The 12,524-nt window shown below is 46.0% G+C and overlaps 3 protein-coding genes across 3 annotated transcripts; all 3 read right to left on the bottom strand.

Moving 5' to 3' along the window:
• Nucleotides 1-346: 346 nt before the first annotated feature.
• F5891DRAFT_1125670 (uncharacterized protein) lies at nucleotides 347-2,799 on the bottom strand (the record flags this gene model as incomplete). Its single annotated transcript, XM_041363994.1, has 7 exons — nucleotides 347-809; nucleotides 866-1,026; nucleotides 1,075-1,434; nucleotides 1,468-1,688; nucleotides 1,910-1,911; nucleotides 1,955-2,326; nucleotides 2,651-2,799. The coding sequence occupies 7 exons, from the start codon at nucleotides 2,797-2,799 to the stop codon at nucleotides 347-349; spliced, it is 1,728 nt and encodes a 575-aa protein (XP_041231940.1).
• Nucleotides 2,800-4,516: 1,717 nt separating this feature from the next.
• Nucleotides 4,517-5,301, bottom strand: F5891DRAFT_1005344 (uncharacterized protein; the record flags this gene model as incomplete). Its single annotated transcript, XM_041360385.1, has 1 exon — nucleotides 4,517-5,301. The coding sequence occupies one exon, from the start codon at nucleotides 5,299-5,301 to the stop codon at nucleotides 4,561-4,563; it is 741 nt and encodes a 246-aa protein (XP_041231941.1). The 3' UTR covers nucleotides 4,517-4,560.
• A 2,002-nt stretch (nucleotides 5,302-7,303) lies between these two features.
• Nucleotides 7,304-7,823, bottom strand: F5891DRAFT_942306 (uncharacterized protein; the record flags this gene model as incomplete). The annotated part of the gene is made up of 2 exons (XM_041374407.1): nucleotides 7,304-7,609; nucleotides 7,662-7,823. The coding sequence occupies 2 exons, from the start codon at nucleotides 7,821-7,823 to the stop codon at nucleotides 7,304-7,306; spliced, it is 468 nt and encodes a 155-aa protein (XP_041231942.1).
• Between the last annotated feature and the right edge of the window lie 4,701 nt (nucleotides 7,824-12,524).

Genomic DNA, 12,524 nt, shown 5'->3' on the forward strand with positions numbered 1-12,524 from the left:
GGCAACGCGCGACCTTACAACTTTTACAGATACAGTCAGGAGCCTCGTTTGTTCCTCTCAGCATTGTTGTTTCTACAACGCGCAAGAACAAATGTAGCGCTTGTAGGCAGGAGGGTCACAACGGTAATGTCATTTTCCACTTTTTCATGGATACTTGATACTAAATGGCTATCTTATGTTTAGCTCGCAACCGCATCTGTCCAAGTCACCCTTCGCATTCTGAACAAAACAAAGAAAATGTATGTATATATTACAGTGCATTTTAACGACTATCTGCTAATATCCCTCTGATTTTATAGCAACTTTAACGCTACTATACTCCTTAATGCTACTGTACTTAATGCCATCACAACAGCTCTATCAATACATCGTCCATCTCTACCCCACCTTCAGCTAACATATCTTCACTTTGGTCTGTCTCCCCACGTGCTCCCTTCTCCATAAGCTCCCTTCCTTTGTCTAGAACATCTACAATCTCGTGACGGCTTTTTCTACCAGGTATTACAATATGAGGGGAATGAACACCCATTTTAATACAGAGTCCTTCGAAGGTTTTTGTCATGTTTGACGCTGCATGATTTGTTGTGAGATGAGTGTGAAGGAAATTTTTTTGTATCATCGTCTGAGCATTTCGATATGCCTGAACGAGAGGAGATTCGAGCAGAATTCGCTCTAGCGTGCGGTTTGGACCCTTTCCTCCATTTTTTACCTTCGTGAATAGATTATTCAACTCGACGCACCAATCCACTGCTCGCCACTTCATTTCTTTACCACTGGGGTTGACAAGTATGTGATAACGAACTGCCCGTCTATTAACATTCATCAGAACAGTTACTACTCAATGTAAGGTTGTGCCATCGCTTACCTTAGACCTTCTGGGTAAACAAAATGCACATTCAACAGAAAGTTCGTCATGTGTGTAGCATACTTGTGCTTTCCTGTGGCCTTGAGGATTGGAATCCAGGGGATGATACATGTCTCTACGCGTCCGATATCTCCGTGATTCATAGCGTAAGACAATTCTTCCTATAGGAGGAAGTATTTGTTTAATATAAGGGCATTTTCATACTGCACATCTCGTCGTTCACAAGGCTGACAGCACATTTGGTATAGGTCACGACCAGCAACATAAAGCTTCGCCAATTCATTAGCAATGTCCTGCAAGATATTGATTGTGGGTTCAGATGCAGCAAAAGCATCAAGACTCGTGTAGTTTGGATTTTTGGACTTGACATAAACCCGCCAGCAATCGAGTCGCCAACATATGCCAGCATGTCCCACAAGTTGATGCATGCGACGGAATCCAGGCTTGGAACAGTAGATCCCAGTTTCTTTTGGTCGTAAGTGTGTCACATCCCGCATGAGACTAGTCTCGTCTTCCCTGGCAGTTAATGGTTGCAGAAACAAGCGCCAGATAGCATCTACGCATGCCATCTTTAGATGGAATAGACCGGGAATGAAAATTACATGTTGTAAGCGGTTCCATGGAGTTGCTTCTATTGACTGCCGAAGTTGCGCAGCCTGAAGACGTTCACCAGTGCCCAGATCACCATGAAATAGGACAACATGTTGTGAGATGTCTGGGAAATTCAAGTTGGTGTCTGCTGGGTCATGGACACCACCTTGTGCGAGTAATGACACAACAGCTTGTATATTTCCGGTAACGGTTGAGTTATTGATGTCCATGGCTCATGCGGCAGTCAGAGGAGTTTGTACTAGCGGAATTTTATCAATAGATTCTGGGTCAGGAATCATTGACTGAAAACACCGAAAATATACTGGTCCGTGGTTACACAAGTCAGATAAGAAGACCCAGGCATTAAATCGGTCATGGCGAGAAAGAAAAAGCCCCGTAGGAGTGCTCTGAGGCATTACTTCCGGGTGTATAGACAAAAGGTCCTTCCATGACCGCTTGGGCAGGAGGAAGCTATCCGCATCAGGATTAAGCATAGACTGTCTCCACAATGCCTCGGAGCATTTCAAGTCATTGAGAGTGATACCATGCTGCAGAGGGAATAGTAAACTGGATGTGAGATGTTTTAATGTATCATTGGATTTCTCGGCTAAGGGGACTTGAGATTTCAGATCGACATTGAAGTTGTCATATGCATAGCACGCAAGCATTGACTGTCCGAGAGCGTGTAAGGTATTTTGTGACTCTGCTGATAATGATCGAATGGCGGCATTGATTGTATTGCATGATATGGATATTCCAATGCGTGACAGGGTATCGATCACTTTTTGTGGCGCATGCACAGACTGTAGAAAAATGCCGAGTATACTTTGCAGCGCATTGGACTTTTGGTTCGTTCCTTGCATCAATATACTGAGAATGACAACACGCTTCTAATTTATTGCAATATTAGGTAGATTAAGATGCAACGAGCCTGATGCACGCACAATAGCAATAATTGCTGTGCATCATGACTGCCGCTTGTCTAGCTCAAGTGCCGCTGTACCGCTGGATGCTGAAGTAAGTCCTTCAACAAAGCCCTCGAGATCAATAGCGTCAACTGTGTCACAATAGCTGTCATCAACAGCAGTGCTCATAGAGTCGACGGCAAGCTCCCCTCCCATCATGGTGTCCCCATCGGCATCCTCTAAGTTATTCTCGAGCGTGGCAGGATGACAGTCAGCGCCTAGAAGGAACCCCAGCAAATCCCACAGAGCAGGTGCACACGAAGCCATGTCAATGGCCATGTCATCAACCGAGAACGCCTCGAGTTGCTTTGTAGTGACATGCAATGCTCCAAAGTGCCAACCGGCTTCTTCAGATGAGAGATGTTTGATTTCATCCATATATTGTCATCTAAGTATCAATTTTGCTGTTTGCTGTGATTTCGCTGGGGAGTATCTAACGAAGGCGCTGAATATGTCATCGAAGCGCGTGAACAGATCTTCAACAATAGGATGACCTTTATAATGCTGGCTTTCAAGGATTGATATAATAAATTGAGACGCGCTGAGGTTAGATTCTTCCAGCGTTCGGATGACAATATCGAGATGATGCATGCTTGTCATGATCGATGTCTATGAGATGATCTAATAATTGTTATCTTGACATGGTAGCCGCAGTTGTACAATATCTACAGTATATTATTATTATAATGCCTAACCCTGGGTTAGGTTTATGCTACTGTTTTCGAGGTGTCATAGTCACTGTCACTGTGGCTGGCGCTTGTTTACAAATGTTTTATTCCAGCCGTCGCTGAGAGTGTGAGGGAGGTTAAGGTTATGCTGGATTTGAATTCTTCACGTGATTTCGGATAGTGCCGCAGCCGCAGTATGCCGCCTCACAACTCGAAGCGTTCGGATGGGAAGGAGCCTGACCCTCCACCTGCTTCTGTACCCAAAATTAACTGAGGTGATACTATCAAACTAAACGGATATCTGCATTGCCCAGGCTGCTCATGAATATACTTCCTTCACCTCGTTAGGACTGGTATATGCAAACTTATTAACAGCACCGTCACTGTATGTGCTGAAGAAGTCAAGCAGTCAAGTTTTATTCATCATACCTCAAGTTATCACCCAGCCTTACCGACAAGTTCTTACTTCCCCAGTTTTGTGCCTTCATTTCGGAGGTTCTGAAATGGACGCCATTGATGGTGATGTCCCGCCGTCCCAATTCCCACCCAGTATTTTATATGCTATGCTTACCTGCGAGAACAACGCACGACAGGGTGTTATTGGGGTGGGCAACCCCTTCATCAGCTTGTCGAAGCCAGGTAATCTGACTGTGCATACAGGAAGGTTATGGTACCGTGACTCAGCTGGGACAGTGGCAGTCACTTGGTGAGTGCCCTCCTCCTGAGTACGATCAATTCAAATTTTGATAATCGTTTCAAATCTCCTATGATCCAGACATCTTCCAGACTCTGAGACGTTCAAGTTTGATCTTGATCGTTAATTCGATGTTGAAGGACGCGTGCGAGATAATTCTAAATTCAGATTTAGTGGCATTCGTAGGTAACTTTGTACACTTTCAAAAGTCGAGCCTTCTGGCTCGCATTGAAGCCGTCACATGGTTTTTGTGCATGCCGTTTTGCGAACAAGCAAACGAACACGATGATTTCAGGGCCAGAATTACAGATTCCAGATAATTGGGGATCGAGTCGACATACAACAAGTTCCCTTCTGGTGGTCAACTGTATTGATTTCAGCGCTATGATTTCTACCAAAAAAAGTGATTGTAATATGGGCACAAATGGTTTTTAATAAGTCTGCATTTGTCGCCCCATCTTTGACTTCATGTGCATATCGATCAAGGGACGTGACTGAGGCTGGCAGCTCAGTGCAGAACCTTGTCTAGTTTTTTCCCCCGTGGGACAACCTCCCCTCCCCCGGTCAACATTTAGATCCTGGTCTCCTGGATATTTGCATCTCATGCTCATTTTTCCTCACGCTTGACGAGCATCTACCAAGTCAGAGATGGCTGATGATTCAGTATCAATGTCATTGAGGTCTTGATACTCCCCACTTCCGTGCATACACTGCTCGTAACTTCCTCTATTCCAAGACTCTAACGCAGCATGCAAGTCATGATTAGGGGACTAATAATTACTGACCAAATCTCTCCAGCATGTTGCTAGCTGTAGTCCTCAACTCCTTCGCAGCAATGAAGATCCCTTCTCTCTGCTCTAAATCTTGTATCTCATGTCCTAGTTGCCTCTTCAATCGTATGTGCCCCTCCAACCTTTCGACAAAGTGATTCATATTTGGGGTGAGCTGCTCAAGATCAGATTTCGAAGCAATCTGCATATACTTCTTTTTGCGATCCACAAGGACAAGAAGGAGCTTGAAATAGCGTGCGTTATTAATGTCACCAGGAAGATTACTCCACGTGCTTCTCATCACGTCCCACCACTGCCGCTCCGTCACAGAATTGAGCGATATAACCGATGTCTGTTCGGGTGTGGTTTGGAGGAGGATACCAGCTACGAAAAATGCATGCTCGCAGTAGCTGGAATTGCAGTACCAGGGAATCATGCTAATGCACCAATCTATGTGGTGATCCCTCAACAAATGGGGGTGCCAGTCAGAATTTCTCGCGAGGGCAAAGACCAGTCTGAGATAGCACAGGTCGCGGCGATAATTGAAAAAAGAGCCGGGATCATTATTGACGGGTGTTGTACCCAGGTGCGGACAAGGCACAGACAGAATAGCGGGAGAGAGCTTGGTCAAAATCATGTCCCGTAGCGTCGAATCATCAATGGCATCCATCGAGGCAATTTGTTCTCGGGCACTGTGAGCAGCGCGAAGAGCGGCGTGGCGTAAATGGAGAGGCATGCTACTGTCCATGCAGGCAATGAGCCTCTCGATGAACAGATGTTGTTTAGCGGGGCTGCAACACACTCCCATACTACCCAGTAGCAAAAGGATGTCATATGCCGCTTCGTGGTGGTCGGAATATATGAAGTCGAAGTAGTCGACCACCCAGTCGAAGTCTTCTGGCGAGTGGGATTCATCTTCCCACCGAGACCAGTTCCACACTTCGATAGGGTCACGGGATACCTTGGCAGCAGCGAAAGTGAAGTGCAGTGCATTTCGCAGAGCTTCCAACAAAACCGAGGCATCGTTTTGCTCAGATGACCTCGCTCATGAATAAATCTTCCTGCACAATTCCAGGTTCTGCATGGAATGAGTTGGACCATGATAGTGATCTCTGGCAAGCTCGAGGATGCACCAAATGATATCGAGGAGCTTCCATGCCCGGCGTGCGACTCATGTGCTATCTTCGTCGAGCTCGCCTCCATCCCATGCCCAGAGAGCCTTTTGGAACCGCGCCAAAAGGGACTTACTGAGTCGATGCAGAGCAGAACTACACGATCTCTTTGTTAATCATGACAGAAAAACTACAAAATGAGCCAATGACACCTTTTATCAATCCGAACTATGTCTTTCTTGTCAACTTGAGCCCCGACCATGACGCAAGCAAGAAGAATGCAATTGGCTAGGATTTGATTCGACGGAGAAGATGGGGATGATAGCAATTTTGATATCACTGTTATCGCGAGGTTTTCTATCTTTTCATCCACTCGCCCAGTAACAAAGTGATAAGGAAGAAGATGTGACAGCCGCTCATAGATGGAGTCAGGGCAAGCCTCTGAGATATCAATAGTCAAGCTCTCGCTATCTGGATTACAAAAATTTACAGTCATGTCAAGCACCATTTGTTCGGCTGTGGGCATGGGGTTGCAAATATGAAAAAACACATCGTGATCTTGGCTCCCGTGGATAATAAAATCGCCACGAACAGAATCTGCCTGAAGAACACATCCATAGTATAGATGAACTAGAGCCATTGCACAAGCCGAAGCCTTCTCCTCCAAAGACGGTATGATGTTGCCCCGAACATTGATGCAACTCGTAAAAATATCAACCAGCTGATGCAGCATGTCCGAAACATCAAGATCCAGGGGCCATTCGAGCTGCGGGACAAGCCTGGCAGCAGCGAGAAATACTTCAGGATCCGTAGATGTGTCCAGTAGCCACTTGACGCTAGGTGCTTCGAGATCGCTGGTGGGTATGTTAGGGAAGTCGAGGTTAAGGGTGTCATCATTCTCCGCCAAAACATCCAGATCCTGGCCGAGCGGTTGTGCCTCTGAGTCCACAACCTTTGTCAAAGACCACAGAACCAAAGAACGCAGCCAGTTATGAAGCCTAGTGATTAACTGCTGAAGACATCATCGTGTGGATGTACCTACCATATGCATAGTGCCTAGGGAGTGAATGAGCCCCGAGTATCTTTGTAATAGTAGATAAGATCGTCACCTCTAAATACTTCAGACAATCGGGTCCATCCAGATCTGATAATACTAAGCAATTGTCCCAGCACGCCTGACATGAAAAGGTCAAAACCTGTGCACGTGGAAGAGGACACAACTCACCCTGCAATGACTTTGTGAGCCACTGGAAATAACAGAAAGCTCGTTTGAACCCCAGGTGTAGAGCGCCTGCAATATTGATTCAGACCGGGGAGACCACCAGAATTCGGCAAAATAATCTTACTGTCGATGTGCAACACATGTAATAGCATTGATATCGGTGTCTGAAATGGACAAGTGGTAGATATCACACAAGCCATTACAGTCAGGGAATAAGATAGAAATCCGAAGACTGTTGTTCCGATGACGACCCAAGCAATGCTTGCCTGCTCGTACCACAGATGGGCGCCAAGAGAGATCCCAAACAGAAGAAGAGAGATCTGAAGTAAGACCAGAAATGATTGCACGACACCATCAAAATACCATGTAATGATGCCGTCGAACTGCTCTTGCCTGCGCTTCCCTTGCTGCTCCTGCTACCCGCGGCCATATCTCTTCGACTTGTAGTACCCTAGCCACTGCATTCCCAGCTCGGCCCCGAATGCAGCGAGCAAGCTCATAGACAAACTTGCATATGCGATCGTTTGGACCCATAAGGTCGACGCAGTCGGAGACCACATAGATGCTGGGTCTACGGGAGCGGAGCCTGCCTCAGCGAGATTGCCAAGTCTGATCTGCATGAGTTGCTTCAAAAGGGCATTCGTGGTGTCGCTAGGGTCGGGACTGAAATCTGACTCCATCGCGACAATGAAAGACGTGCTGACGGCGGAGAAAAGACCAGACTGGTCGAACATCAAGCTCGAAACGGAATATAGATCAGCAGGCTGAACTTACGAAGATCAGGACGATGTTCATGTCGCTAGTGTATTGCTCGAGGAACTTGCTATCGTGCTCCTCCGCGACTCTTTTGTACACCCTCCAGAACCGAAACCGTTCGTCTGTTCCAGTATTCGACGCAATCGTCGAGTCCTGGAGAACCTTCAATACTTCCTTCATAACATTTGCTCTGCGTGTATGGCGTGGTCAGCTGCGATCACTTGGCTTCAATTTTTGGCTCACAAATCCCTTAGAGTCGGCTCATCCTTCCCTGCCTCAAGCTTTGCCACCTCGCTGAAACAAATGAGGAGTATGCTTGGCGTGATTATTGACAAGGACTCACGGAGTTAAATTGTCGACTGGTGGAACATTAAATGTACTTTGCTGTACCAGAGGTCCTAACGGCCGTGATGGTCCAGCATTTGAGCTGCGGTTCTAGTAAGGAGTGACACAGACGCCCATCAGGGAAGAAACACATACATCCCTGATGGCAGCTCTGCCAAAGGTTCAACATTGATTTTCTCCCTGTCTTGCTGTTAGACAAGTGACACATTTCAGGGAGCTGCAACTCACTCCTCGATGGGTCCTATGACGTCGTTTTGCGGGAGAAGCTGCCCATCGTTGTGGGTGTGTTGATGCTCGGCGTCGTCGGTGGCTGATGCTTGTGACATGAAGAAGTGGTAGGTACTATATTGGATTCCAAGAAAAGTTAGCAAAATTTGGAAGACTTTGAGATGAGCGGACAGAGTAGACTCAGAGTGGAATGCAGCAAGTCGTTTAGGCGGCTACGACTCGAACCATGATGAACACGTGCTTGTGAGCGTTGACGCCGAAAGTTTTCGTGAGAGCTCCCTGCAGTGAACTGAGACCTTATCATCATCATGGTGATAGATCCTTCTAGGCCCGGCCTTTGTGTGATATCATGATAACATGTTTGAGACTCCATTGAAGTGGTTCAAGCTCACATAAAAATATTTTATTTGCATAAAACCATCTGTAGCTCCGAGTCGAGAGCTCTGTTTATACTGGAAGCTATGAACGAGTCCTCGTGGTGATGCATTGATGACCTGGATGATCTTCGCTATATCGGATATGGTGTAATGACATTACCGCCTCTCAAGCTTAGAATAATTTAGACTCATCATGGCACCAGTGACCAGGGGCTTCCAAGAATCCAAGTTCACATTTCGAGCGGAGTTGCAATGTCCCCCGCAAAATTAACTGAGGTGATACAAATGAAACGGTGTAGAAACAACAATACTGTGAGGAACAAATAATGCTCCTAGCTGTATCTATAATAGTTGAAGGTCGTGCGTTGCCTAGCCTGCGTTACTTGAGGAGACAAGTGCGTTCGACCCTAAAGGGGAAGCGAGTGCAGCCAAGATCTAGAGGTACGCGCTTCAGCGAAGCGCGAGAAAGCGCAGGTGCGCGCAAGGCGCGGGAACACGCGCGCGTATTAGCGCGAAGCGCGGGAAAGCGCGCGCGCGTATGCAGAAAATGATAAAGACTAGACTCAAGTGATAATATAATGCAAGAAAAGAGAAGGGAGATGCGAAGTATAGACAAATAGACTTCTACTATATTCTGCTAAGTAGTAAGTAGGTGATAACTAGTAATTGGGAGGTAAAAGTAAGGTAAAGTGTAGTATGTACTGCTGGCGCTTATATAGCGCGCCTAAGTGCGGTCATGCGGAGCCGAAGCGCTACCGAGTAGGTATGTAAAAATATATATGAGTGAGAAACTATGATAAAAATAAAGGTGGAACTATGCTAATAAAGGAAATGGAAATATACGTACTAGGGAGCTTGGTGGACAGTGGATGGATGCATCTGAATGGCTGGCGCTATAGGGCGCGCAAGCGCGGGAAAGCTGCGCCTCATATAGAGATAGCTGCGGGTAGCCCACAGAGTGACACTACAAGTTCATGCTATGTACTTCCTAGTGTAAAGCTGTCATATCAGACCATGAGACACACGAGTCTCTACAACGGGTATCTGCATTGCCCAGGGCCCAGGCTGCTCATGAATATACTTCCTTCACCTCATTAGGACTGGTATATGCAAACTTATTTTGGTAATAACAGCGCCATCGCTGTATTTGCTGAAGAAGTCAAGCAGTCAAGTTTTATTCATCATACCACCCTTACCAACAATTTCTTAATTCCCCGGTTTCAACTTTCGTGCCTTCATTTCAGAGTTTCCGAAATGGACGCCGTTGATGGTGACGCATGATGTCCTGCCGTCCCAATTCCCACCCAGTATTTTATATGCTATGCTTACCTGCGAGAACAACGCACAACAGGGTGTTATTGGGATGGGCAACCACTTCGTCGGCTTACTATTGAAGCCAGGTAATCCACGCATACACTGTACAGGCAGGTTATGATACCATGACTCAGCTGGGACAACGGTAGTCACTTGGTGAGTGCCCTCCTCCTGAGTGCGATCAATTCAAATTTTGATAATTGTTCCAGATCTCTCATGATCCAGACATCTTCCAGACCCTGAGACATTTAAGTTTGATCTTGATCGTTAGCTCGATGTTGAAGGACGCGTGCGAGATAATCACATATTACAGTGACCTATTTCCGTATAATACGAGGGAACGGACGTGCATAATATCCCGTATGATACGGGCCAGCGGACCATGGGCCCATGATCAAAATATCCTCGACTATGACGGATGGGCCGGGAGGCAAATTATTCCCGATGGAGGCGGGTGGGCCCATGCAGGGGATATATAGAGTAGATGAGTGGGCCGATGTACATGAATATTAGGTAGACGGGTGGGCCGAGGTAGTTGGATATTATGCAGATGGGTATATTAAGGTAGATGTGTATGAGATAGATGGGTAGGTACTTGTTATCACATTCACGGGTGGGCCCAGACACATATTAAATTAGATGGGTGGGCCGAGGGTATTATACAATATTGTATTATATGGGTGGGCCCAGACGCATATTAATTAGACCGGTGGGCCGAGGGTGTTGTATGGGATGTTGTATTAGACGGGTGGGCCGAGGGTGGTATAAAATATAGATGGGTGGGCCCATGTGTATCATAATTGTAAACACGATGGAGCTGAGGTAGTTGTACATCAACCAAATCAGAGGAGGTAATAAAATCAAAGTTACCAAGTTCCTGGAGCAGCAGGTGATCTCCTGACATGGCCTTTGATGGTGCACAGGTTGTCTTGCAAAATTTGGAATCCGGGGTGCGAAGCTTGTGTTACCCTATGAGAAGCCAAGTTCCGATTACCAACCTTTGGGTCAACTGTACTCAGAGGAGGTAATAAATCAAAGTTCCTGAGTTCCCGGAGCAGCAGGTGATCTCCTGACATGGCCTTTGATGGTGCACAGGTTGTCTTGCAGAATTTGGAATCCAGGGTGTGAAGCTTGTGTTGCCCTATGAGATGCCAAGTTCTGACCACCCAAATTTGGGTCAACCATACCGACTTCCAAGTTCCGGGACCCGGGAGTCGACAAATGAATATCTGATAACCAGCACACTTCCAATCAGGTAGTATTTCATTGAGCAATGAATCATCCAAGGGGTCTCTTATCAGACTCGGTAGTCAATATAGGCAAATGATAATGAAAACATGAAAGTTGTTATTATGCTATTTTTCAAACCCGAGACCCTGAAACCCATTGTTCAACATGTCCATTTTTCACTCACTGCACAAATCACCAAGTTTCGAGTGCCAAAGCATGAAACTTGAAACCCAGTGTGCAACATGTCCATTTTTCATGTACATTACACAATTCATTGAGTTCCGAGTGCCAAGTCCCGAAATTCGAACCCCGAGACCTGAAAATATGTATGCAACATTTCCATTTTTCACTTGTTGCACAAATCACTGAGTTTCAAGTGCCGAAACCCAAAACTCGAAACCCGGCATGCAACATGTCCATTGTTCAATTATATTACACAAGTCATTGAGTTCCGAGCTCCGAGGGCCAAAACCCGAACCCCGAGACCCGAAAATATGTACACAACATGTCCATTTTTCACTCATTGCACAAATCACCAAGTTTTGAGTGCTGAAACCCAAAACTTGAAACCCGGCATGCAACATGTTGATTTTTCATTTACATCACACAAATCATTGAGTTCCGAGGTCCGAGGTCCGAGACCCGAACCCCGAACCCCGAAAATATGTGCACAACATGTCCATTTTTTACTTGTTGCACAAATCACCGAGTTTCAAGTGCCGAAACCCAAAACTCGAAACCCGGCATGCAACATGTTGATTTTTCATTTATATTACACAGATCATCGAGTTCCGAGCTCCGAGGGCCGAAACCTGAACCCCGAGACCCGAAAATATGTACACAACATGTCCATTTTTCACTCATTGCACAAATCACCGAGTTTTGAGTGCTGAAACCCAAAACTTGAAACCTGGCATGCAACATGTTGATTTTTCATTTACATCACACAAATCATTGAGTTCCGAGGTCCGAGGTCCGAGACCCGAACCCCGAACCCCGAAAATATGTGCACAACATGTCCATTTTTTACTTGTTGCACAAATCACCGAGTTTTGAGTGCTGAAACCTGAAACTCAAAACCCGGCATGCAACATGTCCATTTTTCATTTATATTACACAAATCATCAAGTTCCGAGTGCCGAGGGCCGAAACCCGAACCCCGAGACCCGAAAATATGTATGCAACATTTCAATTTTTCACTTGTTGCACAAATCACTGAGTTTCAAGTGCGGAAACCCGAAACTCAAAACCGGGTGTGCAACATGTCCATTGTTCAATTATATTACACAAGTCATTGAGTTCCGAGCTCCGAGGGCCGAAACCCGAACCCCGAGACCCGAAAATATGTACACAACATGTCCATTTTTCACTCATTGCACAAATCACT

The sequence above is a fragment of the Suillus fuscotomentosus genome, assembly GCF_016647785.1.
Source record: "Suillus fuscotomentosus strain FC203 chromosome Unknown F5891scaffold_5, whole genome shotgun sequence".
Classification (NCBI taxonomy): Eukaryota; Fungi; Basidiomycota; class Agaricomycetes; order Boletales; family Suillaceae; genus Suillus; species Suillus fuscotomentosus.